Below are 26971 nucleotides of genomic sequence, written 5' to 3'. Positions count from 1 at the left end.
ACTGTAAAACCAAAAGCACATTGTTTTGAATTCATATGGGATTAGGTATCAAATTATTGCACACGTCACTTCGTCAACATGTCACATCGGTCACAATCTGTGATCATCATGAGACAGTGAACGCCCACATGCTTTGAGCTGATTGGAGCTAATTGAACACACCAACACACACAGGGTTGGCTGCAGTTACCCCTCGCCCTCTATTAGTCTTGTGACTCTGAGGTTATCACCATAACCTTCCCTTTCTTCTACTTCTTCTTTTTCTTCTTGTTCTTCACACTTACATGAGGTCTTCCCATTCAGAGGCCAACATGAACATGGCTAACTGAGCACAGCAGCCCTGTTCTAGGGGAACTGACCTAGTTCACATGCTGATATGATGAGCTGAGATCTGAGCTTCATTTGGACCCAAGCTCCAAACAATTCTGAATTATTCAAACAAGCCTACAGCTCCCGGTCGATGCAACCCTTTGTCTCTTGTTACAGAGGAACTTGTTAACCATTTGTACTATCATTTCCATTAAAATGTTTTATTAAAACAGGAAAAATCATCAGAAGTCAAACCTCTATTGTGTAAATCTGCCTTAACACCTGACAGTGTACATTAGAAAGTAGGTACAGTAAACTATAATTGTTTCCCTGCTGCTCCACAAGTGTTTATTTTATCCATTCTAATCACTGAGTTGTTTGTGCTGCACACTTTGCATGAGGTTGTGTGACTGCTCACTTCAGAGACACTGCATTTCTCATTTAGCAGTGACATGGTCAGCAGAGATGTGGACGATGCACTCAAAACACGAGTGAGCTCACGCTGACACCTGGTGGCTGTTACAGGCAGTTCCACAAAGATGATCACCTATTGTTTCCTCTGATCCCATGTGCTACTTATAAGAATCTGTGATGGTTGCAAAACCAGTACACTGCAATATGAAATTGAATTTGAGCAAATAACGGGAAAATGTGTAATGCATTTAATGAGTGTAGCAACTGTTAAGGAAAACATTTGAATGAATGGCCTTCATCAGTCCCTTTTATAATCTACCCACACACAACTAGAATACAATGAAATAATGAAAATTCCTGCAGAATAAGGACATTTTCGCCACTTTCTAATTGTCTGCAAATTTTGGTAAGAAATTGAGCACGTTAAAGCCCTCAAAAAGCCAATGCATTTGCCTGAAAAATAATAATAATAACCAGGATTGCTCAACCCTTGAAAGTACCAACTATAAAGTACAAGTACCTCAAAGTAAAACCTTGGAATATGGGCAAAATGGCCAATAAATGCAAAATAGCAGGCTTCCTGTTGCGTTTTTCCAATTGAACTTCAGACTTTTTTGTTTGTCTGGTCATGATACACCTGTGTATCACACTTTTGTGAAGATCGGTCAACATTCCAGGGGTCTCGGGGGCAGCGTTGAGCCATTTTGCCATGCCCATTGAAAATATCTCCAGAACGCTGGTGAGGACTTCATCACAATCTCTGTTCTTTAACACACTCACACACACACACACACACACACACACACACACACACACACACACACACACACACACACACACACACACACACACACACACACACACACACTCACACACACACACACACACACACACACACACACACACACACACACACACACACACACACACACTGACATCCACACACCCTCTCCACCTCAAGAGCAGACGTGGAATCAGATGAGATCTCTCGACATCTCTCTCGTGGGAACATGGCTGCCAAGCGCCAACAGCGGATCCGTCTCATTCTTCATCATCATCTCTGTGGCTGCTTCACTTCACCCTCAACAAACTCACTTCTTCTTCATCTCTCCTTCCTCTGTGCTCCCATGATGTCTCTCTCACTCTCTCTCTCACTCTCTCACTCTCTAAAACTATTTCCACCAAGTTGACTTTCCTGTGCTGTAAAGTTCAGAGTCAAGGTTTCAGATGTCAAACAGACTTTCTCTCATGGATCTGGTTCTTATCCTTGATATGTTTACGTATGTTTATTGAGTCCATTCACTTTATTGTTCAACATAGTGCTTTACTTTACATTTACGATGCGTTCAGACCAAATGCAAAGCGAATGTTTTACATGATGAGATCAAATGCAAAGACACAAACAGAAGCTGAATTCAAGGAGGAAATGGAAAGATCTCCGGGACTCGTATCTGAATGAAAGGAGTAGGAAGATGGGTCAGCAGCAGACAGGTGAATATTCGCATGTTGTGTTCACTCGTGCAAGTAATGCAACACGAATGTTGCCTTAGAATTTGAAGTGAACACAGCTTAGTCCAACAGTCTACAAACTGATCCATGTAGAAGTCGGACCATGTTCACTTCCTTACCATCCTCCCCTCGTGTCCTCGTCTTCCTCCTCGGGGGGTTAAGTCCTTCAGAATCCGGAGGATGACGACGGTACAGAGGCCAATGTTGTCCAATTATCTCAGACAACACTTTCCTGCAATGTTCAATCAACCAAAACACCACAAATGTTATTAACGTCAAACTTTCTGCATAATCACTCAAAGGCTTGAACAGCGAATGCGTATAAGAGCTTTATGACCTTATAGGCAAAGAACGTATCTATCACCCTAACATGTTCTGAACAATGCCAACACGCTTTATAAGATTAGACATAATGTCGTAAATCCAAGAACAAATTAAAAGTACAGTCACAAATGTGTGATCATTCTGAAAAAACATTCATTGCCTCGTGGTCACTTGATTAAGCTACATCAGGGATTCCCAAAGTGGTGTGCATGCGCCACTAGGGGTGCGCAAGCTGCTGTTAAGAGGATCCTTTTAAATTTTTTAGTAATACACATAATTTCTAGCTGTTAGATTAAAATACGGTATTCAAATCTTTCTTAATTAGATCATGTAATGTGGAAAAAATGATACTAAAACTGTGGATTAAATATTGTTTAAAAAGACATAGAAGAGTCAACAGAAAGCCGATCACTTGTAACAGCCACAGATTCTGGAGCCTTTCTACTCTTTGCTAAATGCTAGCTTCATGGACCAAGCTATTTAGCCTACTACAATGCTGACTAAAACTACTGAATAAAAATACTAAATTACTATGCAATATTTATAGCCTAGCCTATATTATAGTAAACCTCATCACTTACCGATAGCGTACGAGCCCTGAATCAGGGAAATAGCTTCAGCAGCTCGGTAGATTTTTGTTCTATTTGTTGCAGCCGCCATCTTGAAAAGCTTGTAAAAGTCACATTGTCTTTTGACTGAGGCAAAATAAAACGCGCTACATTGGCCTACATGGATATATCGATATACTTTAGTTACACTCATCTGTATCCGGCATTCAAGTGGATATGTATCAACATGACAACTTTAAGTTTATAGAAAAGTTTAGCATTTTTCTTTACACATACTCAAAACATTTCTTAAATCTTAAACTTCGAGCCGCCAGTATTTCTATAAAATTGATGGTTAAACTGCAAAATATCAAGTTTCAAATATAATAAAAAAATAACACACTCTGCCTCTTACTGAATCTCCTCTTAACACCAGGTGAGAACAGGTCGCTGTGAAATGCAATAAATCCTGAAACACCAACAACTTCTTCCTCAAACACAACCAGCTCCTCCCAGTCAGGACATGTCTGTGTCTCCTCCCTTCAAAGGTGTGTCAGTGTAAGAACCAGTGAACAACAAGCTGTGAACTGAGGGAGATGAGTCACTGCAGGGAGGGAACGAGAGAGGGAGGAGCAGAGATCTGTTTCTGTTCAGAGGAAGTGAATCTGTTCTACAGTCTCTGGCAGCAGCTGAAATGGCGCAGCAAGAAAATCAACTGGACAGAGAAAGATTCTGCTGTCCGATCTGTCTGGAACTACTGAAGGATCCGGTGGATACTGGCTGTGGACACAGCTACTGTAAGAGCTGTATTAACACCCACTGGGACAAAGAGGAGGAGAGAGGAAGCTACAGCTGCCCTGAGTGTAGACAGACCTTCACACAGAGGCCTGTCCTTGGGAAAAACACCATATTAGCTGATTTAGTGGAGGAGCTGAAGAAGACTGGACTCCAAGCTGCTCCTGCTGATCACTGCTATGCTGGAAGGGAAATGTGGCCTGTGATGTCTGCACTGGGAGAAAACTGAAAGCTCTCAAGTCCTGTTTGGTTTGTTTGGCCTCTTATTGTGAAAAACACCTCCAGCCTCATCTTCAGTCAGCTCCATTGAAGAGGCACAAGCTGGTGGAGCCCTCGGAGAAGCTCCAGGAGAACATCTGCTCTCGTCACGACGAGGTGATGAAGATGTACTGGATCCAAAAACAGCAAACAAACATCTGTTATTATCTGAGGGAACCAGAAAGGTAACACGTATGAGTGAAGAACAGTCTTATTCTAATCACCCAGACAGATTCACTGGTTGGTTTCAGGTCCTGAGTAGACAGAGCCTGACTGGACGTTGTTACTGGGAGGTGGAGGTGAAGGTGGGATGGGGGGGGGGGTTCATGTCACAGTCACATACAAGAATATCAGCAGAGCAGGAGACTCACAAGAAAGTTTATTTTGAAGCAATGATAAATCTTGGTCATTATCTTGTGATGGTAACCGTTATAACTTTCATTACAACACCATCACGACTCCAGTGTCAGGTCCTCGGTCCTCCAGAGTAGGAGTGTACCTGGATCACAGTGCAGGTGTTCTGTCCTTCTACAACGTCTCTGGCACCATGACTTTCCTCCACAGTGTCCAGACCACATTCACTCAGCCTCTCTATGCTGGAGTTTGGGTTTATTGTTCGGGATCCACAGCTGAGTTTTGTAAACTCAAATAGACTCGAGTCATTACAAGCAGTGATTTAGATTCTGTGTGTAAATGTTTAACTTCTTTTGTCTCCATGTTTGTTGATCGAAGTTTGTCGTGGTGACGTTTCTGCTCCGCACAGAGATCAGCTGTCAATCAAACACTGACCTTCCTTTATCACACATGTTTAGTTCTCACTTTGTAAAGACAGAAATCTATAATTACACTGACATGAATGTGTTTGAAAGAACAAATGTTGCTGTTGTTTTCTAAATCAAAGTAGAAATCAGGTTGTGTGATGTTTTAGGACCTGTGTTGATCCTGATCCTCAGCAATGAGCTGATTATTTGTACTTTTCTTTTCCACATGTGAGATGGAGCTGAAACAAACTGGTTGTGTGTCCATGAAATCACTGAAAAAGAGTCACTGGAGCAGTTTTCCTCCTGAAACTCCACAAACCTCCGAGTTCATGTTCAGTCTCTGTCTTTTCAGGGCAGATCACAGAAATACTCAAGTTCTAATAAAAGTGCTCTTTTAAACCGACACATTTCTCATTGTCTGTCATTTCAGTTTTCTCCTGATGTTCAGATTTCCACTCGACCGTGATGAAAGATACTTTTATTTTGGAATATTTTATTTTTCCAAATATTTTCACAATGCAAGAGAACATGCAGAGCATACAGAGCATACAGAGTAAACATTACAGGAAATTACATAACAAAATTAAAAAAAAATACACACATTGATGAAATAAAACTAATTAAATAAATAAAGTAAATAATTCCCCCCACCCAAAGAGAAAAAAGAAAGAAAGAAGTTGGTGCATAGGATGACACATCACAGAGAAATACCGCAATGGCACAGTACATAATGTAATTCAGAGCTCCAAATATTTATGATCAAATACTTCTTATTCACCATTTGCAGAGTTTGATCTCACAGATCGATCATTTACCTTCCTCAGGAGATCCAGTGTGTTGGATTTATTCCAAACGAAGTCAGTTTTCTCTGTGAAGTGCACAAATCTGAGGACAGCTCAGAGACACTCAGGACGATGGACAGTTTCTGCAGCTGATCCAGAGTGACCTTCGTCCTCCACACACACACACACACACGTACAACCAGTGTCGGAGCCGTCGGCATCATTTGCTCAGTTCCGGTGTGAGACTTGGATGTTAGATGGATTCTGCAGGACTGCGTGCGTTCAACAGAAGGAGCTGAACCGGAGGACCTGCCTGCAGACAAGATGGTGGACCTCTGCGTGGACCTCATGTGCAACAGCCATCTCCGCACTCGACAGGAAATTATTTTTGGTCTTCTTCTATGGTTTTCTCCCTCATGAAGTTTTTATTCTTTTAGAGTGTAAACTTTTAGTTATAATTAATTTGTTTTAACATCTTTATTTTAGATTGTCGACATAGAAGGAAACAGAAACTAAAATGATAAAATGATAGGCTGCTTTGTTTGGTTTGTGGTCCTTTTAGAAATACTCAACAGGGTCATCTGAGCTTTTGCCTTCAGACAGCTCAAGGGTTTCTCCATAACATGGCAGTTTTTTGTAAACGCGGAGATGAACATGGTCATCTCCTCCCACATGGACCTGCAAGGAAACAAGAGTTAGAGTTTGTGTTCACCCGATGAATGCGAGTTCATCTTTGTTTCGCTCCTCTGAGAAAAACATCTGGTTCAACTAAGTGCACCGTCTAGTCGTTGAATGTCTCCCTGTAAACAGCAGCCTGCTATCAAAATATCATTGTGTCATCTTCTTCTATAATGCTGGCTCCTCAGTGGAGCATTAAACCTTTATCTTGATGACCTCAACTTGTAATACACAAACGTATCAGTAAGTAAACAGCGTTGCAGCCAAATCAAACCGAACTTGAATGTCTGGGTTTACAGACAATATACATGAGACCACAGGAGCAGCATGGAGGCTTTTATGTTTTCTGTAGTTTTCTTTAACGTTTGAAGAAGTAGTCACCAATTACTTCAATTGTATTGGATCGTCAAAGTGGTGCGTGTACAAAAAGTGAATGTTCATTTTTGGGGGAACTTGCCCTTTGTGTAGAAGTCGGTGTGTGTACAGATACATATATAGGAGGGAGGGAAAACTGACAAGTCAGCAGCAGACAGTGGGGAGTTCAGCTCTTATGTTAATTTATCCTCTATCTCCTTCTTTCTTCTTGCCTGCAGGTGTTCCTCCTCTTGCAGACCACACTCGCCTGGAGCTGTCAGTGGTGTACAACACGTGTTAATTCTCTACTGCTCAGTCTCAGTTCCGAGAAGCTGAGCTGCTCCTCACGCACGCTCTGCAGAGAGGTAGGCCTGTGCTGTGAAATTATGACAAGATCATAGAAGTGGAAGACACAGGAACTAATGCCACTCAGTGTCATGTCATGATGAAGGATTCCTTAGCTCTGATTTCTTGTTTGGTGCAGCTCTACAGATGACCGGAGATGACCCTGTCACTTCAGACCTCCCTGCGTTCTGGAGAACGGTTCTCAAATCGGTTAGAAACAAAACTTTGAATTTCTGTGTGCTGCATCTTCTCTGTCTGCAGTGGGTAATATGGTTGGCCACCTGTCAGCTGAAATCTATACAGGAGTCTAAGGTAAGATCCTGTTTTTATATTGTGTCTTAGTTGTTTGATGTTGATATGAACATGCACAGACACAATCTATTATCTATTGTGTTAATCTAGTATCTTATTTTCCTGTTATGCAGGAGGAGCTGTCCTCTCTGGTTCAGACACTATGTACTGGAGGTGGGGATGACAAGAGGAGTGAGGGGGAAAGGGAAAAGTCCACCGATGTTCCACGATTGGTGACAAACCCAAGACGGCTTGTTGAATTATTGCAGATCTGCACTTTTATTGCCCAAGGTCTGGAGCATTCATTGTTTTTGATTAAAGCATATTGAAATATCATTTACAATAATTTTCTGACCACACTAAAATAATAGACATGTAAACATAGAGTTAATGAGTTAAAACCATAGATTTAATGTTTTGGTTTTTGCTCCGTGTTTCTTTTGTTTATCTTTGGATAATTTCTACTCTTTATCTGCCCAAATGCAACCAAAGGGTTGTAGGAGCAAATAAACTTGGTCATTGTACAGAAAATGTTTAATCTGTATCATAACCGCTGTGTTGTGTTTGAATGATGATTGTGGGAAAAGAGTAAATTGTGGATGCAAGCACCCAGTTACATGACTTGCCAGTAACTCAATGGTTTGTTAACACTGCATTTCCTCTTGTGAATTTAATCTTGTGTTTTGTTGTGCTCTGTATGTTTCATTAAGGAGCTGAAAGTCTGAGTGAGGGCCAGAGTTCAGAAGCATGGTCTGGTCTGCACAAAGCCTCTTCCCTGTCGGCCCCCAGAACTCTAGTAGCATACGTACACCTTCTCTCAGGCTCCTGCATAGCCCACATGGTACGTTCAAACTACTATTTCTATCACAGTAATAGCATGCATCATGCTTGGGCCCAAACAGGGTTGGAATAAAACGTGTCACACATTTACATGCAGTGTGTGTTTGGTTTTATCTCCAGAGCTGCTCTCAGATGGCACTGCAGTGTTACAGGAAGGCGCTGGAAACGGACCTATGTTGTGTGTGTGCTCTGTCGCTGTGGCTGAGGCTGAGGGGTGGCGTGGACGTCCTCCAACCTGTAGGTCGGCAGTTCGATCCCCAGTCTGACCCATCTGCATGCCGAAGTGTTGTTGGGCAAGATGCTGAACCCTGAATGGCCCCCCCATAGAATAAGAAGTGCTGCGAATAGATGCACTGTATGGATGTGTGTGTGATTGGGTGAATGTAAAACTGTACTGTAAAGCGCTTTGAGTGGTCATTAAGACTAGAAAAGCGCTATATAAATTAGGGCTGGGCAAGTTAACTCGTTTCAATGGAGTTAACTCGAGTTAACTCAAGTGTTGAGTTAACTCGATTAATTATTTTATCTCGCATTCACTCAGGTTTGATTATTTATTGTTTTATTGTGAAAGTCAGGCTTTTATTTTGTGAAAGTCTGTTGCTGACTGCTGCAGAACAGGAAAAAAGAAAATAATGCTGCAGAACAGGAAAAAAGAAAATAATTGGCGGATAAACAATCGAGTTAACTCATCACTTGAGTTAACTCGATTAAAACGAGTTAACTTGCCCAGCCCTAATATAAATACAAAACCATTTACAATTTACCAGAGCATGCTCATCTACAGACAGCTGGGCAACACACAGGCTGAAATACAAGCTCTGCGCTTGCTGCACTCAGTGAGTGGCACACACGTATTACATATAGATGCATACGAGTGGGTAAGAAAAAATGATTCTCAACATTTGTCTTGTAGATATAGATAATAAATTGCATTGCCTGACACATATTCAAATGTGTATTGAAGCATAACATCTTCTCTTGTCTCACAGACTCTGATGTTGCCCTCTGCCACAGTGCCTGCTCTGGCCGGTACCCAACTCCTCTCCCCGTCCTTACTGCTCTGCAGCCAATCACTGAGCAGCCTGCTCTCAGTTCCCTCTGCCCTTTCCGTCCTTCACAATCTGGCACTGACGTGTGTGCTCCATGAGAGGTGAGAAGACCAGCATGCAGCCGGAAGTCTCTGTTTCTTACTTTTTGTGGCCACTCAAAACTGGACAGACTCGTAGAGTGCACAGTGGTTGTTAATGGGTTTGGTTGCTGTTTCTGCAGAGTGTCATAGGGTGTGGAGTATAATCTGGACCCGCTGGCTGCTCTTCACTCGGAAGATCAACATGGAGTAAGAGAAAAAACACTGACAGACATGCAAGATAATGAAACATTAACTTCTGAATAGATTTGTGTGCAAGCTCAATTGATAGAAGCCGTAATGTATTTATGTTGGGGAAGAATTCAGATTTGAACTAACATTTGTTTGTGGAATGGCCCTTTTTTTAGTTCTCTGCTAAAGGTCCTCCTCTCCCCAGGTTGCCTGAGCCTACCTGTAGGGAGGTGCTGCCTTGCTCATTGCCCGGTGTTCTGCAGATTGCATGGCGCTTTGCAATGAAGTCATCAACACGACACTGAACCTGCTGCCAGAGAAGCTGGTGATGGAGGATCCAGAGGAGACGAGTAAGGCTGAGACCAGGGGTTTGAGTGTGGAGGGGGAAGATAAGATGGCGATGTTGCTCTGGTCTGGGGCTGCCTACCTCTCGCAGGGTCACTGCCACACTCACCTAAAGGACTGGAAACAAGCTGTGACTCACTACACGAGGTCTCTGTCTTTTTTCAGTCATAAAATTATCATAGTACTAAACCAACACACACTTTAACACTGTATTCTGCATTTCAGGTGTATCAACCTGCTGGTGAAAGTCCGCTTTAAGAAGAAAGGTTAGTACTTTACTGACTTTATTGAAGATTCTGAGAGAAATAGACCCTTTTACAAAACCTCCAGCTACTGTGATTTTATCCATTTTATTCTGTTGATGGTCAATTCCAGGTTTCCAACCACAGATCCCCAGTGCAGATATGGTTGACAAGCAGGGGACAGATCTGTGTATTCTCCAAAGGCTGAAGGGGCTTTCCCTTGCTGGTAGGGGTATCAGCTTCACGCAGACAGACAGACTGAGAGAGGTACTGAGGGACCTCCTGCTCAGCCTGCAGGCATTCCCAGGTACAGTATATGTAGCACAGCTGTATATTGATTCATTGATTGATTTTAGGCATACGCATAACGGTTACTACCTAAATGAAACAACCAGATTTTGTCCTGTATGTTCCATTAGTTTTGTTGTTGGTAATCTCAAGTTAAGATAAATAATTTTCCCTGTTCAAAATCATTGAGCATATTGTGAGTCTTTTTTTGTTGAGTATATTGATTATGAAAATATTGAGTAAGGAATTCACATCAAATTAGAAATTAAATGAATGTCTGATGATTTGAGCCCTGGTTGCACAGAAAGCTAAGCTCATGTTCTTCAATTTGTTTCTTTTCTTTGATAAAGAGCTGGTTAAAAATGTGTAAAACAAACTGAATCTAGGATCTTCACTTCTACTTCTGCATTCAAGGCTTTAGACCTATCTCCTACATTTGTCCTCATGTATGAGCTAAGAACCATTGGTATTGACATGAATGCCCTACCAGGACTGTAGTTGGTCTGTGTTGGGTTTGTGTGGTGGTCCATTGTAAGACCAAAATCATCATGCTATGCTGTATGTGCTGTCTCAGAGTGTGTGGGTGCAGGCCTGTGGTGCGGTGAAGTGCTGTGGAGGCTTGGCAGAAGACAGGAGGCAGCAGCTTGGTGGGAAAAGACCTGGAGCTTCGCCACACAATCATCAGTGGAGTAAGACTGTCATTCAAAATTCAATGTCTTCGCTAATATATACGTTATAAATATTATGTGAATATAGATTATACAGATAATAAAAGATAGACACCACAAACTGTGTTTTTGCTCTTTTTGTGTATTCCTCTCATCAATAAAACTCTATGGTTAATTTATACAGGTCCAGACACAATTCCGTCAATTTGTTCATCTCAAGATTAGAGTTGACTAATTCCATGTTTTCACGTTTCTTCAGTATCAACGCGGTAAATGTCAATTGGGTGACTCCAGTTATGTGACGGACCAAAAACAGAAAAGTTGATGAAACTTGTAACACCCCCGCTCCTTTGTAATTGGGTAGCATCTCAATATTCCCATTGACGACAGAAAGCACGTCCTCTGATTAAAGGACATCCTTTGGATAAAGGACGTCCCAATATACGTTGCATCTCAATATTCCCGGTGACGTCAAAGGCAAGTCCTTTGATTAAAGGATGTGCATTTGACGTTGTCAGATAGCTTCCAGCCAATCAGAGCGCGGGATGCATGCATTCCACGGTATAACTGTAAGGAAATGCACGTAAACGACTGCTCGTTGAGAATCAAGAACCAGTGAAGCCTCACAAACATTTTGACTTTATTTATTAATAGTATTACAGGTTGACAACCATGGCCTCCGGATGGGAGTAAGTACAAATATACACCAGTTTTGATACGTTTTTCTGAGTTAATATCCTTTAAGTGGCTGGCCTCATACGTTGGTCGGTTAACGGTTGCTCGATTGCTAATACATTACGAGTTAGCTAGCCGGGGAGCTAATGGGGTCAGCCACTCCAGCCTCCGCACTTCGTCCATTCAATGAATAAGTTTATACTGCAGGCTCACTGACCCCTGGTTTGAATCCCAATGGATTGTTGGCAGTTGTTTAAACTAAGCCAACCCCCGTCACACTGACAAGTTGGCCTATCCGCCGGCTAATGGCTCGTGTTGGAGCCTGATGTTACATCGGACGGAATAAATACACTTTTTCAGTACATGCCACAAACTTAGTCAACAGACTAACGAATGAAAACGTTCGTCATTAAGATGGCTAACTCCATACCGTGCTGTCTACGGCTACAGTGCACCAGAGCTAGCATGCTAATGTAAAATAAACGCATCAAATTAATGTGTAATTGACGGTCACATTGGCAGTACATTTGTGTATTAATATTACTATTATTATTACGGTAGAAATGGAGCATTTGCCATTCTAAGGGACAGCCTAGCTAGCTAACAAAGTTTTTTTTTCAAATTATTTTGCCTTTTCATCTGGGCTCGCTTGTTCAAAAGTATGTTAGCTTACAGGCTACCATAAGCATGCTATCATCATAAAAGAGAAACTACCATACGGGTCGAAGAGTTTTCTAGAACCTCGAGGTTACATTCTCATAGCATTTTTGAATGAAGGCATCGTTGGTCACTCCTCCTATGTAACGTTCAGTTATTGTAATTAGCAAATTATGTAAAGGACGCATTTTGACTTAAGGACACCAAGATACACCGCTGGTTGTTGTTAATAATGTAAAAACATAATTAAATAATGCTTTCTACCATATTGATAATTTATTTAACTAATTACTTAAAAAGGCTTTATAATAAAGAGTTAAATAATATAATAAAAATACAGAAGAAATACATTTACACACCAGAACAAAACACAAACTATATTTTTAGCATGTAGCAAAAATACAGTACAGCCAAACAATGGTAGTAGTTCACACAATAGAGTACAAACTGTGCCTGACCTCTTTTGAAGCTGTTGTCTCATCCTGTTGTTTGATGTCAGCAAAGATTTTATTTATTTATGACCCCATGACCCCATGACAGCTGTCCTGGGGTTCCACAACAGGGTGTTCATATTTCCCTAAGGTCTTCCCATGAAATGAAACCTGGTCCATTATGGGTGTATTCAGTGAGGTTTCAAACCTAGCATCCATTTACTTATGAACATGTTAGGAGTGAATCGTTATCTGTCTACAATTAATTAAGTTTTCCCCTTTGATGGAAAGCTGGTTGTATGAAATGTCTTAAGTCTTAATCATTGTCTCATTATTTAGATCCAAAAATGATGATCTAGCCACTGCAATTCTGAAACAGAAGAAGAGACCCAACAGACTGATTGTTGATGATACCATCAATGACGACAACAGTGTGGTGTCTCTCTCTCAGGTAAACAGAATGTTTTATCCATGGCTGAAAGGATCAGCAATGTTTGGACACTTGGGCTGTGTGATATGACCAAAATATAAGTTATTTTCATGTGTAAATTGGTAAAATAACATCTTTCAATGGCTTAAGTTAAGTTAATGGTGTATGATGCCGTTCTGAGAAACAATATGTGGCAACATTTTCAGTATCGCTTTCTGGTCAGTTTTCATACTCGAACTGCATCCATGTGACAGAGGTGGCCCCTCTTTTTGCTACTAGCTCCTTGTTTTGTCATGGTTTGCTTGGTCCTCAATATGATTAGATTTAACCCATTCTATTTTGTGTTTGTTTGTGTTGCCCTCATGCAAATATCCAGCCTGCATCTGGATGACGAGTGATAGCTTTTTTATTTTATTTCATATTGTATATTGTACAACCCTAGTATTCTAATTCATGATGTTTTTTAAGGTGCTCAACTGCAGACATATCCCTGATATCTGCTAACATCAACTGGTGGTAGGCATTAGTTAGTGCAGTAGAACATACAAGGGATATTCCTCTTCTTGTGCCTTCTTGGGCCATATGGCTTTCATAGTACTGCCATACAAGCCATTAGCCACTAGCCAGTCAGATTTACCTTAAGCCTCAGTGTACCTCTAAGTTTGGCATGTATCGTTGATTACAAGGCCAAAACATCAACTAAATTACGCTAAGGCGCACAACTGAAGTTATGTCCCTAACATCCACCGGTGGTCTTGAACACTTTCTAACATCTACTGGTAGTTGGTAACTTAATTTGTTATGACCTTTAAACATAAAAGGGATATTCACCATCTTGGCCTGTATTCTAAAATCTTAAATGCTTTAACGGTGAGATTGTAAATGCTTTCTATAATGTGTCTTAAGACCAAGATGGACGAGCTGCAGCTCTGCCGGGGAGACGCGGTGCTGATGAAGGGAAAGAAGAGGAGGGAGACTGTGTGCATCGTGATCGCTGATGGCACCTGTTCTGATGAAAAGGTCCGGATGAACCGAGTGGTCCGCAAAAATCTGAGGGTCCGTCTGGGTGATGTCATTAGGTGGGGAATAACACACACACCTGTCTTACGTTCTCTCCAAAGTCCTTTTCAAACTGAAGAAGGGCTAAGTCTCTTTTGTTTCTCTTGTTTTTTGCCTCAGCATGCAGCCATGTCCTGATGTGAGGTACGGAAAAAGGATCCATGTCCTCCCAATCGATGACACAGTAGAAGGAATCACTGGCAACCTGTTTGAGGTTTACCTGAAGCCATACTTCTTGGAGGCTTACAGGCCAATGCGCAAAGGTGAATACAAATTTCTGTTGTCAGGACAAAGGTCTTTATTTGCCTGGATGATTAAATCTGTGTGTTACGATGTGGCTCTCTTGGTTGAAAAATAAACAGTGTTGTCTCTTTGCCATGTGAAGGTGATATTTTCTTGGTCCGAGGCGGCATGCGTGCTGTGGAGTTCAAGGCGGTGGAGACCGATCCCTCCCCGTACTGCCTTGTTGCTCCTGATACAGTCATCCATTGTGAGGGAGAACCAATCAGGAGAGAGGTGGGTAGCAGGAACAGTGCACCAGGCAACATTAACCAAAAATAAATCTCCGTGAAATTTATACATCATGTTTTGAATTATGCAGGATGAAGAAGAGTCCCTGAATGAGGTGGGCTATGATGACATTGGAGGCGTGAGGAAGCAGTTAGCTATGATCAAAGAGATGGTGGAGCTGCCTCTTAGACACCCTGCACTGTTCAAGGCCATTGGAGTCAAGGTACGGAAATAATGTCAAGTTTTGTCTCATACAAAATGTGTATAGGTTTACATTGAGCTCTGATTAAAAGATTGTTTTTAATTAAATAAATCAAATTTGTGTTCACCCCCTTTTAGCCCCCACGTGGAATCCTGCTGTACGGACCCCCTGGAACTGGAAAGACCTTGATTGCCAGAGCGGTGGCCAATGAAACTGGAGCTTTCTTCTTCTTGATTAATGGTGTGAATTTCCCTATAAATCTGTACATCAAATGATAATGTTGTGTTTGTCCTTGACAGCATCGGCTTGTGGTGGCTGTTAGTCGTGTTTCTGATTGTTCAAAATATATATATATTGTCATCTTATCAATGGTTGCTTGGATATTCCGAGGAAATTCGTTTTTTACACCATCGTTTCATATTTTTTACATGAAGCGTTATGGATTGCAGCTCACTTTTAGTTATATTGTCAAATGGAAGATGTATATTTGTCGACATGAGTACGATTTACCAGTTAGAATATTGTTTGTATGGCTGTACTTTATTGCGCAAGTAGTTTTTCCATGTGGGTATTGTATACATTCTGAAAACCTGTCTACCTATTACTAGTTTAAATAAAGTGGTTTATCTTGGGATATTAGTTGAATCTAGTGTATTCCATGACATTTCCTGTGAAATCAAAATGTTTTCATCTCCATTATAGGTCCTGAGATCATGAGCAAGCTGGCAGGAGAGAGCGAGAGCAACCTGAGAAAGGCCTTCGAGCAAGCGGAGAACAATGCCCCTGCCATCATCTTTATCGATGAGCTTGATGCAATTGCTCCCAAGAGAGAGAAGGTGAGCGGGAAGAGGAAAACTAAATGGATAGCTGAATATGACTATACAATGTCTATTTAAGTGTAATAAATACAAATAGTAGTGTCTTCATCTTGAATTTATTTTAAGGGCTGGTCACTTTGAACAGTAAACTTGGCTCTTTGTTTCATTGCCATCATCACCAGACAAGGTGCTGACATTCTGTTTTGATAGAGTTTTAATGTGAATGTATGTTGTGTTATTCTTAGACTCATGGAGAGGTGGAGAGGCGCATTGTCTCTCAGCTGCTGACTCTTATGGACGGCCTTAAACAGAGAGCTCATGTCATTGTCATGGCTGCCACCAACCGACCCAACAGCATCGACCCAGCTCTGAGGAGATTTGGTAAGTTGTTTTTAAAGTATCTACTCTGTGACATAGTATTAGGGATTAGGACGAGATGCATCCACTGATCAGTGACAGGTTCAACCATTACAACACATTTTAGAAGAAAATGTTTGGCAAATGTCTCATTTTTGTTTTAGTATCATTCCTGGAGGTTGTTCAATAAAGAATAGTAAGATTAGTCTTTGTTAGACTTTGAGATGTTTACATTTGATTTATCCTTGCATTCCATAGCTGCCCAGTGTACCCATAGCCATCAGCGAACCTATGAGACTAAACTAATGTTGATGTTAAATTTATGTTAAATGTTAAATTGTTGAAAATCCCCACTTTAGAACAGTCTTTTTTTATTTTTATTTTGGCAAGTGTTACCTCAGCAGGAAAAGGTGTTTGTCTCTAACAAAGTGAAATGTAATATTAATCCAACATTACTTCACTGCTCTGGTGACACAAGACGAAATGTCACTGGTCTGCTTGCTTGTTTCACAAATTCATGTTGTCATGTCACTGCTTAAAACTGCTGGCTGCTGTTTATTTAGTTGACTCTGCAGTTCACCAGTGGGTCACTTTCTCACAACACTGCAGCTAAACAGTTTTAAATGCTTAAGATTGGATGTTTCTAATGGCTTTGACAAAGGATCAGCAATGGATTTTGTGGGAGTATCAATGGCTGTTAACTTTAGAAACGCGTCACCACCATTTGAGATGTTTCTCTTGTTGCTGGACTACTAGACAGGAGGCAACACTTTCCTGCAGATGGTGCTTTCAAAGTCTGTGTTGAACCCTCCCTTTTGTGTCCAGGTCGTTTCGATAGGGAGGTGGACATTTGCATCCCTGACGCCACTGGCAGATTGGAGATTCTTCAGATGCACACCAAGAACATGAGGCTGGCACATGACGTTGACTTAGAACAGGTTTGTACACACTTCTTTTCCGGCAGTCGCATGACTCCTCATCACACACTGCTTCTTTGTATCAGAGGTTGGGTCATGTTGTTGTTTGTCTATCTCTTACAAATGAAACGACAATGAAAATTACACTATTTTATGTAATCTAACACTGTATTTGCACATGACACTTTTGAAAGTTACCCGCAGTTAAGCAACATAAATATATGTACCAGTATAATACGTTTTATATGTTAGGGTTACAGGGTTATACGCATTGACTATGGATGTTGTTAAGAAATATTGGGTTCTCTGTTTTAATATAGGTCGCCAATGAGACTCATGGACATGTGGGTGCAGATCTGGCTGCCCTCTGCTCTGAGGCTGCCCTTCAGGCCATCAGGAAGAAGATGGACCTGATTGACCTTGAGGATGACACCATTGACGCTGAGGTCATGAACTCGCTTGCGGTCAACATGGATGACTTCAAGGTAAGACTTGTAATGCTGTATTTGCGATGGGGTGGTGGCAGGATGGTGCCACAGTGTATAAAGATATTCTGAGTTACCACTGACTCACTCAACCCTTTTCTGCAGTGGGCCCTCTGCCAGAGCAACCCATCAGCACTGAGGGAGACAATTGTTGAGGTCCCCAACATCATCTGGGAGGATATTGGAGGTCTGGAGGATGTCAAGAGGGAGCTGCAGGAGTTGGTGCAGGTATGAAGAGAGTTCATGTCTAAAATTTATCACAAAATGTCTAAATTAAGATTGTGCCACTTACTGTTTTTTTTTTATCCCCTTCCTGTGAAATTCAGTACCCAGTGGAGCATCCAGACAAGTTCCTCAAGTTTGGCATGACCCCATCCAAGGGTGTGCTGTTCTATGGTCCCCCTGGTTGTGGTAAGACTCTCCTAGCCAAAGCCATCGCAAATGAGTGCCAGGCAAATTTCATCTCAATCAAAGGGCCTGAACTGCTCACCATGTGGTTTGGAGAGTCTGAGGCCAATGTCAGAGAGATCTTTGACAAGGTAAGAGATTAGGCTGTTACACATTCTTTCTTTTTATAGCCAATTTGACTAGACTATACTTTTTTTAAGACTATGTTGCGTGCCTGTGCCATGTCTCCAGGCTCGTCAAGCAGCCCCATGCGTTCTGTTCTTTGATGAGCTGGACTCCATAGCCAAGGCTCGTGGTAACAACGTGGCAGATGGTGGTGGAGCAGCCGACCGCGTCATTAACCAGATCCTGACCGAGATGGATGGAATGTCCAGCAAGAAGAACGTCTTCATCATTGGAGCCACAAACAGACCAGACATCATTGACACCGCCATACTGAGACCTGGCCGTCTGGATCAGCTCATCTACATCCCACTGCCTGACAAGAAGAGCAGGATGAACATCCTGAAGGCCAACCTCCGCAAGAGTCCCATCAGCAAGGTGAAGCATTAGTCACCATACGGTTTCTTTGGTACCATGATTTCTGTTGAAATGTTTACTTTAAATTCAGAAAAAGAAATTCAGAACTGTCATGTAGACCAAGTCACAATGTTTATTTTCTGTTAAATAAGAACAGAATGAAAACCGATCAGTCCTAACTTGATCCTTACATTTATTTTTGTTTGACAGGATGTGGATTTGGACTACCTTTCCAAGATGACCAACGGCTTCTCTGGAGCTGACCTTACAGAGATCTGCCAGAGGGCGTGTAAGCTTGCCATTAGAGAGAGCATCGAGAATGAGATCCGCCAAGAGAGAGAGAGGCAGACCAACCCGTCAGCTATGGTTCGTACTATGTCCCTTGTTGATGATCTGCATTCTACTGCTCCACTTCTGGTCTCTTTCATAATACCGTAAACTTTCTATTCACAGGAGGTGGAAGATGAGGATCCTGTGCCAGAGATCAGGAAGGACCACTTTGAGGAGGCTATGCGATATGCCCGTCGCTCCGTCAGTGACAATGACATCCGCAAATATGAGATGTTTGCTCAGACACTGCAGCAGAGCCGTGACTTTGGCAACTTCAGGTACTTTTTCAAAGATTTTAAGTCAGTAATTGTCCACCACCGTATTTGAAGATTCAAAAGCACATCAATATACTCTGTGTATTGAATTTGATATATTGGTATTGATGAAAATCATATTGTGATGATTTTGATTTTCTCTTGTTGCCCAGCCTTAATCTGCTGCATGAAAATGTTTTTAAATAGCTTTATTATGTCGGTTTTAGTGTTGACCACAGGAAACCGATTCCTCCAAACAACCAAGAAAGAAACCAGTCTGAAATATTGGGAGCTGTTGTATCACAGGATTATCCCCATGTTTCAAATAGATGAATGACTTTTCCTTTGTCTTTCAGATTTCCCTCCAGTACCGCAGGTGCCACCGGTCCAGCCCGTGGCAACGGAGGAACTGGCAGAAGTCCAGCGTTCAAAGAAGACAACGACGATGACCTTTACGCATAAATGTACCTGGATCACGCCTGTACAAACTCTCACCAGATTCCACATTCTTAGGACTTTGTGCTCCTTTCATGTGTTCCATTTTCCCTTTTTTGTATGATTTCCCTCAGAGAAAGCATGCAAACTGCTTGGTTTGCCCTGGTTTTTTTGTTGGTGGGGGTAAAGGGATGTTGAAAATGGAAGGTGAGTGAGTGACTACACTCTCTTTGTTCTATGGGGTGGGAGGAGAGGATTCTGGGGGTGTGGGGGGTGTAGTGAGTGGCCTCTTTCTCAGTATATCACAACCAACATGAATGGCTTTAGTGACGGGATTCTATGCTGGACCAGAAAAGCAAAGAAAAATTATATTGCTAATGACTTCCTCTTTTTTTAAATAAACAGTAGCATTTAATGTATTACAAATTTGTCAAAGTTATGTGGTTCAAAATAAAATCTCACGAAATGGAGGGCATTATCAATGTCAGCTTTTGAATTTCTTTATTGACACAGAGTTGACGTACATTTCTTCTTTGATTTGTTCGATCGACAGTTGGGACAGAGATTCCATGTCAAAGAAAGTAAAGTAGTTAGGTTGGAAACCCAGGGTTCCTCAGGGCGTAGTGATCTTTGTGGTATGAAAGGCCATAGGATCAGACCATGTTGATGGCATTAATACAGGACCTGACAATGTAAAGACCTTTAAATGTCAGGTGTCAGTTTAGTTGTTAAGTGTTTTGTGGTCCTCTAATGGCTATTGAGGAGTTTTATGCTCACTGAAAAATACTGGCACCATTATTATCAAGCTATGAGTTAGTTCTGTCACTGACCACACAGTGGCGCTCTGGCCGAGTAAGAAAACTTAATGTGTTGGAATAATGTCTTTATTGTTCATTGCAATTTAAAGTAAAGAATTGGCTGGAAAACATGTAACAAACAATGTTACAGCAAAATTAAGTCAATAAATTGTTATTGATCTTAATGTAACGGGGTTAATTCATGGTGACGTGTTAATTTACCTGACGGGAAGGCGGAGTCTATTTAGGGACGCCGTCGCGCTCCCCCTCTCCCTCTCTCCCCACTGCCGGTTCTGAGTGTGTGTGTGAGTAACTGCAGCATGAGCGCAACAGGTGCGGATGCGAATTGTTAAAGAATTAAAGGTACGAAATAATGATGTGTTTTATGTTTGTAACTGTTTTTAAACATTTAGATTAACTTGTTTAAATTGTGTGACCTAACTACATGTTTGTTTTATAGGGCTGCTTCAGCAGAATAATTACGGTCACTGTTTTTTCCCAACTTTATATTTCATTTAGATTATTTGGCCTTGTTTAATTTTAGTTTCTTTCTGGTTATTTGGTTTGATCATTGGTTTCTTTGATTTATTTTATTTTCTTTCTGGTTATATGGTTTGATTATTGGTTTCTTTGTTTTATTCTATTTTTATTTTTATTTTATGGCAATGTGCAATATTTAATGTTGATTGGGACTGTGCACTCCGTGTGTAAGGACTGGAATAACAATGAGTTATTGGCTCCATCAATTAGATATTTTGTCTTTTTGTTTGATTATATCGCCTGCAGTGTGTTTTAAAGTTTGCTGTGTTTGTCTTAATGTTTAGCGTTTTATAATTGGGTCTGGAGCCTTTCATTTCTCTCCTTTTAATCTGTTATTTATATCTAGTCCAGGCCAGCCCTTCAACCTTTGCACATGTCAATGTCTTTTAAATAATTTGCAGCTATTAAATAAATTGTATATTTCTGAAATCTCCGCCTCCCGTCCTGGTTATTCTGGATAGATGTAGTGAACCAAATTAACATTTAACTGTCACCTGTAAACCATTTTAATCACTACATCAAAGAGGGAAATTACATTTTAATTAAAAAAATAACTTTCTTATTGTATGAGACAATGATTATTAAAAACAGTATTGTAGTCAGTGGGGATGAACTCAGTAAGCATCATGGAAGGGGAAATGAGGATGTTCTGCATCTCTCCAAACACTCTTACCATCCCGCTGTGGAAGAAAAATAATATTAGTCAGATATAATGATGTACATTTACAAAATCAAAGTCTGAAAACCTCTTTCAGGAAACATACACATCAGAGATTCACTGAGATCTATACCAGTCTGATGTATCAACATGATACGTTCAAAACAATCTTATTTGCCTGAGATCTCAGTTAAGGAGGAATATACACAATTTTATAAATATTCTGAGGCGATACAAGATCAGGGACTCACCTCGACTGTTGGGACGATGAAGCGCTCGTTTCGGTTGAAGGATTCTATCAGCTTCATGTCGTCGTCCGTCAGGGAAAAATCTAACACCTGCAAGTTCTGCTGGATCCTGGAGGGCGTCACGCTTTTGGGGATACATACCACACCTCTCTGAACGTGCCACCTGCAGATTTCAGAATGGGGGGGGGGGGGGGGAAGTAACATTAACCCCTGGTAGACGAATGTCGCGAATTCACCTCAAACCCCATTCCGATCTTTTTATCCCACTAATGCCTAATGATGCAAATACTACACATACCATGAAGGTATTGGAAGTACTATGCCGCCATCTAGTGGTTGGAGTGGAAAATACATAGTAGCCCCTTGGTACTGTGCAGCAAAGTTATTATGAGGTATTAAGCTGTATTTGAAATACTGTGATGATGGAACAGCAATGATTGCACAGAAACATAAGTTGTTATTCAATTTCAAGCAAAAGCAGCATCAATATAAAAATCTACATACCAGAGACTGGAAAATTTGTTAAATTACGGTTATACCCCATTATGCCTAATGTCGCTGATTTGCCTCATACCTACATTTTATATCTATTGTTTATGCTATATTGAAATTTATAATCTCCTCTAAATTAAGCATCTGTATGACCGCCAAAAACACAAATAATATTTTGTTTTATATAATTGGAAATTAATTCAGGCAATAAGGGGTGAAATCAAAGTTGCAACAGAAAGGTGTCAGACTTTTAGTCTGTGGTCTGCCTCACCTGAGAATGACCTGGGCAGGTGTCTTCTGGTATCTCAGGGCGATGGCTGCCAGCCGAGGATCCTCCAGCAGACTTGGTTGGTCGGGGGGGGCCCAGGGTCTGTCCCCACTGCCCAGGGGACTGTAGGCTGTCACACACACCGACACAGACCTGAGGCAGACGTACAGGCACTGTTACTACTGACACAGCACGGACATCACATTCATTGCATGTAGCTCAGAGAAAATAAAATACCAGTGTGAATAAACTGGCATTACCCTCACCGACAGTGTGACAGGAGATCAGCCTGGGACAAATAAGGATGACATTCCACCTGTGGCACAATGATACACACAATGTTCACAATATTTAACAATCACACCTTCTCTGTTGTGGGTTAAGCCCAAACTATTGTGTTTATTTTGGCCTGTAACGAAATTCGCATTGTACCTGGTTCATCACAGGTTTGTGTCTGGCCACGCTGATGATGTCATCGGTCTGCCTGGCATTGAAGTTGGACAGCCCTATTGCCCGGACCAAACCTTTATCTACCAGACTCTCCATGGCCACCCACGTGTCTCTGTAGTGTGTGTCCGAGTAACAGATGCTTCCATCGTCCCGTCGAGGCATCAGCTCTTTCCCCGGCCTGAAGTGTAAAACGCACAGAGGGCTGCTTCAGGGACTGAGATGGGGAACGTGTGTGTAATTTCACCTTGAAACTGACCCTTGGCCACACACTGACCACCAGGGGGAAACAAATTCACTTTAATCGTGTGTGGATCTGCTTACTGAAATGCCATGGGCCAGTGCACCAGGTACAGGTCCAGGTAGGAGAGACCCAGGTGGGATAGACTGGTCCTGCAGGCTTCTTCCACATCCTCCGGGTCGTGCTTGGTGTTCCACAGTTTGGACGTCACAAACAGCTCCTCACGATGCAGAGCCTGGGGTGGAAAATAAAACATAAATAAACACACGTGGGTAAAGTCTGATTGATTAAATGCTTGCTTATTTATCGGGTGTATAAAAGTATAAATCTAGAATTGTGTCACTAAACTATTTCTTGCATCTCTAGAGACTCTAGAAACGTTGACCCTGACTGTAGCTTCACTCCAGTTCTAACCTTGACCTTCATGTTAATCCTAAATCTCAGAGTACAAAGTCAACTGTCGGTAACTGTTTATCGACATTAAACATCTAAACAAAGTTCTAAATAGTTTCATTGCTTTCCCGCAGCTTTAAGCCACATTACACTTGTGCAAAGAATAAACAAAAAATATAAAGCACATTAAACCCATTTCACATCACAAATCATGGCAAAGGAAAAACAACACGAGAACGAATTAAAAGGATAGGAATCACAAAGGTGGGATCAACAACTATGCAAGAGGAAAAAAACACAGGCCACTACACAAAAGGTAAGATAAAAGTAAATACAAGAAGTGGATAATCAGTTTTTAAAATGTTTAGTATAATGACAGGTCTAAACCACTACAGATGCATTTAGTAAATCTACTGATGTAGTGATTTAAAGCTCTGAAACAAGTGAGATTCTGGATCCTCGAGTGGATGCTGCTGATTCCAAGGTCAAGCAAAGAATGAATTTAGGTCAAATCATTAGGGCCCGAGCACAGACATCAAAGGTGTCTGGTGAGACCCTATTGAAATTGTAAGGATTATTATTCTTTCTTATTATTATTCAGGCAAATGAATTTGCTTTTTGAGGGCTTTAACATGCTCAACTTCTTACCAAAATTTGCAGAAAGTTAGAAAGTGGTGAAAATTTACGTATTCTGAAGGAATTTTCAATGGGCGTCGCAAAATGGCTCAACGGTGCCCCCCGAGACAGCCCGAGACCCCCCGGAAGGTGTTCCCATTGACCGATCTTCACAAAAATCAATACACAGGTGTATCATGACCAGACAAACAAAAAAGTCTTTAGATGCAATTGGAAAAACAAAACAGGAAGCCTGCTATTTTGTATTTAGTGGCCATTTTGGCCATATTCCACATTTTTTCTTTGATACACTTGTACCAGGGTTTTCATCGAATCAACTTCAACTTGAGATGAGTGTCATCACAACAAGATGGAGATAAAAACTGACTGACGGATTTTTTTTTAAACACACGGTGTGACCGTGGCGTGGCGTCAAAGTTTGATTACACGCCATTAAAACACGATGTTCCATGGACCATGAATCCTTTGATTTCAGTCTTCCTAGATCAAAGGAAACTTTATGTCTTGCACAACTATTTATTATCTTTTTTTTAAGGCAAAACGCATGCAACACTTCAAAATGCATGTGCTCGGGCCCGCCCAGTGCTGCTTTGCAGTCCTAAAAATTTTAGAAATTGTATTTTTTTTATTATTATTACTCATAGTTCTGTGGATTAAGGGTTAAAACATCAAAGTGCATCAGATATGACTCAGATGTTTACAGGATGTGATGTCATCCTGTGGGTAAAGAAATTAAGACTTGTTACAATTGGAGCTCCTCACCTTCCCAGGTCCGACCATCAGAGCCAGAGCCTCTCCGACCTCCACTTCATTGCTGTACGCAGCAGCACAATCGATGTGTCTGTAGCCACAGTCTAAAGCAGCCAGCACGGACTGCTTCACCTAGAAAACACTCGGATCAGTCACTTATGTTATGATGTAGCAGTGTTAAGGAACAGAGCCTGTGAAAGTGTGTGTTGCTCTACCTGTCCCCGGGCACTCTTCCATGTGCCGAGTCCGACCATGGGCATCATCTGCCCCGTTGAGAGAGTCACAAAGTGGCTCATGTTCCGGCTGGGAGGACGGAGGACAGACAGAGACAGAGGAGACAGTGATGTGAGGTGTTCACATGTAGAACCTGTCCTATGGAAACAGACCCGGTGGTTGTCCACTCATCATGACTAAGTTCTAATACTCTGTTACTGATTATCACTCACATCTGAATTCATTAACTCCTGCCCTGCAGCAGGGGTCAAGTGTACATGCAAAATTCTCTACATGTGCAAGAACCTTTAACAAAGCCACATCCATGGATTTGACTTGAACTGGAAGTCGGGGACACAGAACCTTTTGGTGGTTTAGGCTTCATTAGGCTGTTATTCATGACATTGGTGTGACTGTAGCCATAATTAACTCTATAACGTTATTTATTCATCTCATGTCATGCACTTTGATTTTACAGTTTCTTTTTTTGGGGTAAACATTTCGTTTATTGAACTAATGCAAACAACAAATATCCCCAAATGTGCAGGAGATCTATGGAGGAGACCGTCCCTTTGATTTGAAACATAATGTTAAAATACAAAGTAAGAGTGTCGATAAAGGTGCTTCATATTTACAGTTTGATACAATACAAAATCTTTTCAGGTTTCAGTAATAAACATGTTCATTTATCCAATGCCTTTATGATTCTGAATATGAATCTTCACACTTCTAACTGGTTAGGATGATTTCTTTTTCACTGCTGCACCAATAATGATCTCATGAATTTTAAACTAAATTGAACCACTCTGACTCAAACTGGACTTGGATTCTGACTCCGACTCGTGGTTCGGCTACTCAGTAACAAGTCTGCATCCAGGAGAAAATGAATAATCCACGAGTTTGATCATTATTTGTTTTCCTTCTCTCTTGGAGTTGAAAAGGTTGTTTCAGTGGAAATATAAACTCTGCGAACTCAGACTTATCGCCAGAAATAGCTGATGCAGCTATAAGGCATAAGTCACACTGTGGTGTTACTGCAGCACATCTCAGAGAGCTCTCTTCCCACAGTTGTCTGCCATATCCTTAACACACACACACACACACAGACACAGTTGTTTCACGTGATATCAGCTTCTGAACACTCATCACCTGCCCTGACTGTCTCGTGACCCAGCGGCAGAACAGATTGTGTAATTAACTAATGCACTAACACAGTTAGAGAAAATTGAACACAGCTTTGACCTTCAGAGAGTCTTTATTTTCATCCAAAACTATATAGCTCCTACCTGGGGTCGTTCTGGTGGAGGGACCAGTGGTCGTCCTGGATTTCAACAGTCTGAGGTCAAAGTCTGACATCATTTGTTTTTCTGTAACTCAAACCGATGGAAAAAGTCCAAACTCCACTGAACTTACCAAAATAACACACAGTTAAACATATATTACAGATTGTAACATTATGGTGCAGATCAGAATCAGGTGGGGGGGGGGCGGTCTTCAATTATTTCCCTCTTTCTTTAACATTGTTAGTTAGGCTTTTTTTTTTTTACTTTTTTTTTAACATTTTCTTGGATTTTGATCGCTGGTTTAACAATTAAATCGTTTACAGCTCGGTTGTTTAGACTAATGGTTCCGCACCTCAGAGTGGGGCCCCTCTAAACAGCCACAAAATAAGATTTGACTAATGGAAAAGACAGAAAGAAGAAAAAACTAATTTTATTCATGGACAGAAACA

The 26971-nt window shown here is 41.3% G+C and overlaps 2 protein-coding genes across 3 annotated transcripts; one reads left to right on the top strand and one right to left on the bottom strand.

Moving 5' to 3' along the window:
• The first annotated feature begins 9320 nt into the window (after positions 1–9320).
• LOC133026521 (transitional endoplasmic reticulum ATPase-like) lies at positions 9321–21174 on the top strand. 2 transcript variants are annotated; one of them, XM_061093417.1, is made up of 22 exons: positions 9321–9358; positions 9478–9544; positions 9732–10018; positions 10097–10137; positions 10247–10420; positions 10976–11090; positions 13172–13283; positions 14169–14341; positions 14442–14584; positions 14707–14837; positions 14923–15054; positions 15171–15273; positions 15736–15869; positions 16097–16232; positions 17034–17146; positions 17446–17610; positions 17716–17838; positions 17937–18149; positions 18250–18558; positions 18748–18903; positions 18991–19145; positions 19478–21174. In XM_061093417.1, the coding sequence occupies exons 3-22, from the start codon at positions 9795–9797 to the stop codon at positions 19581–19583; spliced, it is 2958 nt and encodes a 985-aa protein (XP_060949400.1). In that variant the 5' UTR covers positions 9321–9358; positions 9478–9544; positions 9732–9794; the 3' UTR covers positions 19584–21174. The 2 variants fall into 2 exon arrangements, with proteins under 2 accessions (XP_060949400.1, XP_060949401.1); XM_061093418.1 differs by lacking the exons at positions 9321–9358; positions 9478–9544 and having other exon boundaries at positions 9947–10137; positions 10261–10420.
• Positions 20041–26597, bottom strand: LOC133026522 (aldo-keto reductase family 1 member A1-A-like). Its single transcript, XM_061093419.1, has 9 exons — positions 26526–26597; positions 25242–25329; positions 25039–25158; positions 23331–23482; positions 22992–23187; positions 22826–22875; positions 22563–22712; positions 21803–21962; positions 20041–21573 (listed from the first exon to the last, which is right to left on the bottom strand). Exons 2-9 carry the CDS (start codon positions 25320–25322, stop codon positions 21508–21510), a joined length of 975 nt encoding a protein of 324 aa, XP_060949402.1. The 5' UTR covers positions 25323–25329; positions 26526–26597; the 3' UTR covers positions 20041–21507.
• Between the last annotated feature and the right edge of the window lie 374 nt (positions 26598–26971).

This window comes from Limanda limanda, chromosome 19, assembly GCF_963576545.1.
Source record: "Limanda limanda chromosome 19, fLimLim1.1, whole genome shotgun sequence".
Lineage (NCBI taxonomy): Eukaryota > Metazoa > Chordata > Actinopteri > Pleuronectiformes > Pleuronectidae > Limanda > Limanda limanda.
This window is presented reverse-complemented; position numbering and strand designations above follow the sequence as displayed.

What these genes read in the sequence shown, in the direction of transcription:
- LOC133026521 (XM_061093417.1), top strand. Translation starts at nt 9,795, where the DNA reads ATGGCGCTTTGCAATGAAGTCATCAACACGACACTGAACCTGCTGCCA. An exon ending in GAGAACCAATCAGGAGAGAG is followed by an intron (nt 14,838 to 14,922) that starts GTGGGTAGCAGG and finishes TGAATTATGCAG; the next exon opens with GATGAAGAAGAGTCCCTGAA. An exon ending in TCAACATGGATGACTTCAAG is followed by an intron (nt 17,611 to 17,715) that starts GTAAGACTTGTA and finishes CCTTTTCTGCAG; the next exon opens with TGGGCCCTCTGCCAGAGCAA.
- LOC133026522 (XM_061093419.1), bottom strand. Translation starts at nt 25,322, where the DNA reads ATGAGCCACTTTGTGACTCTCTCAACGGGGCAGATGATGCCCATGGTC. An exon ending in TGATGGTCGGACCTGGGAAG is followed by an intron (nt 23,483 to 25,038) that starts GTGAGGAGCTCC and finishes TTTCCACCCCAG; the next exon opens with GCTCTGCATCGTGAGGAGCT. An exon ending in CACTGGCCCATGGCATTTCA is followed by an intron (nt 23,188 to 23,330) that starts GTAAGCAGATCC and finishes TTTACACTTCAG; the next exon opens with GCCGGGGAAAGAGCTGATGC.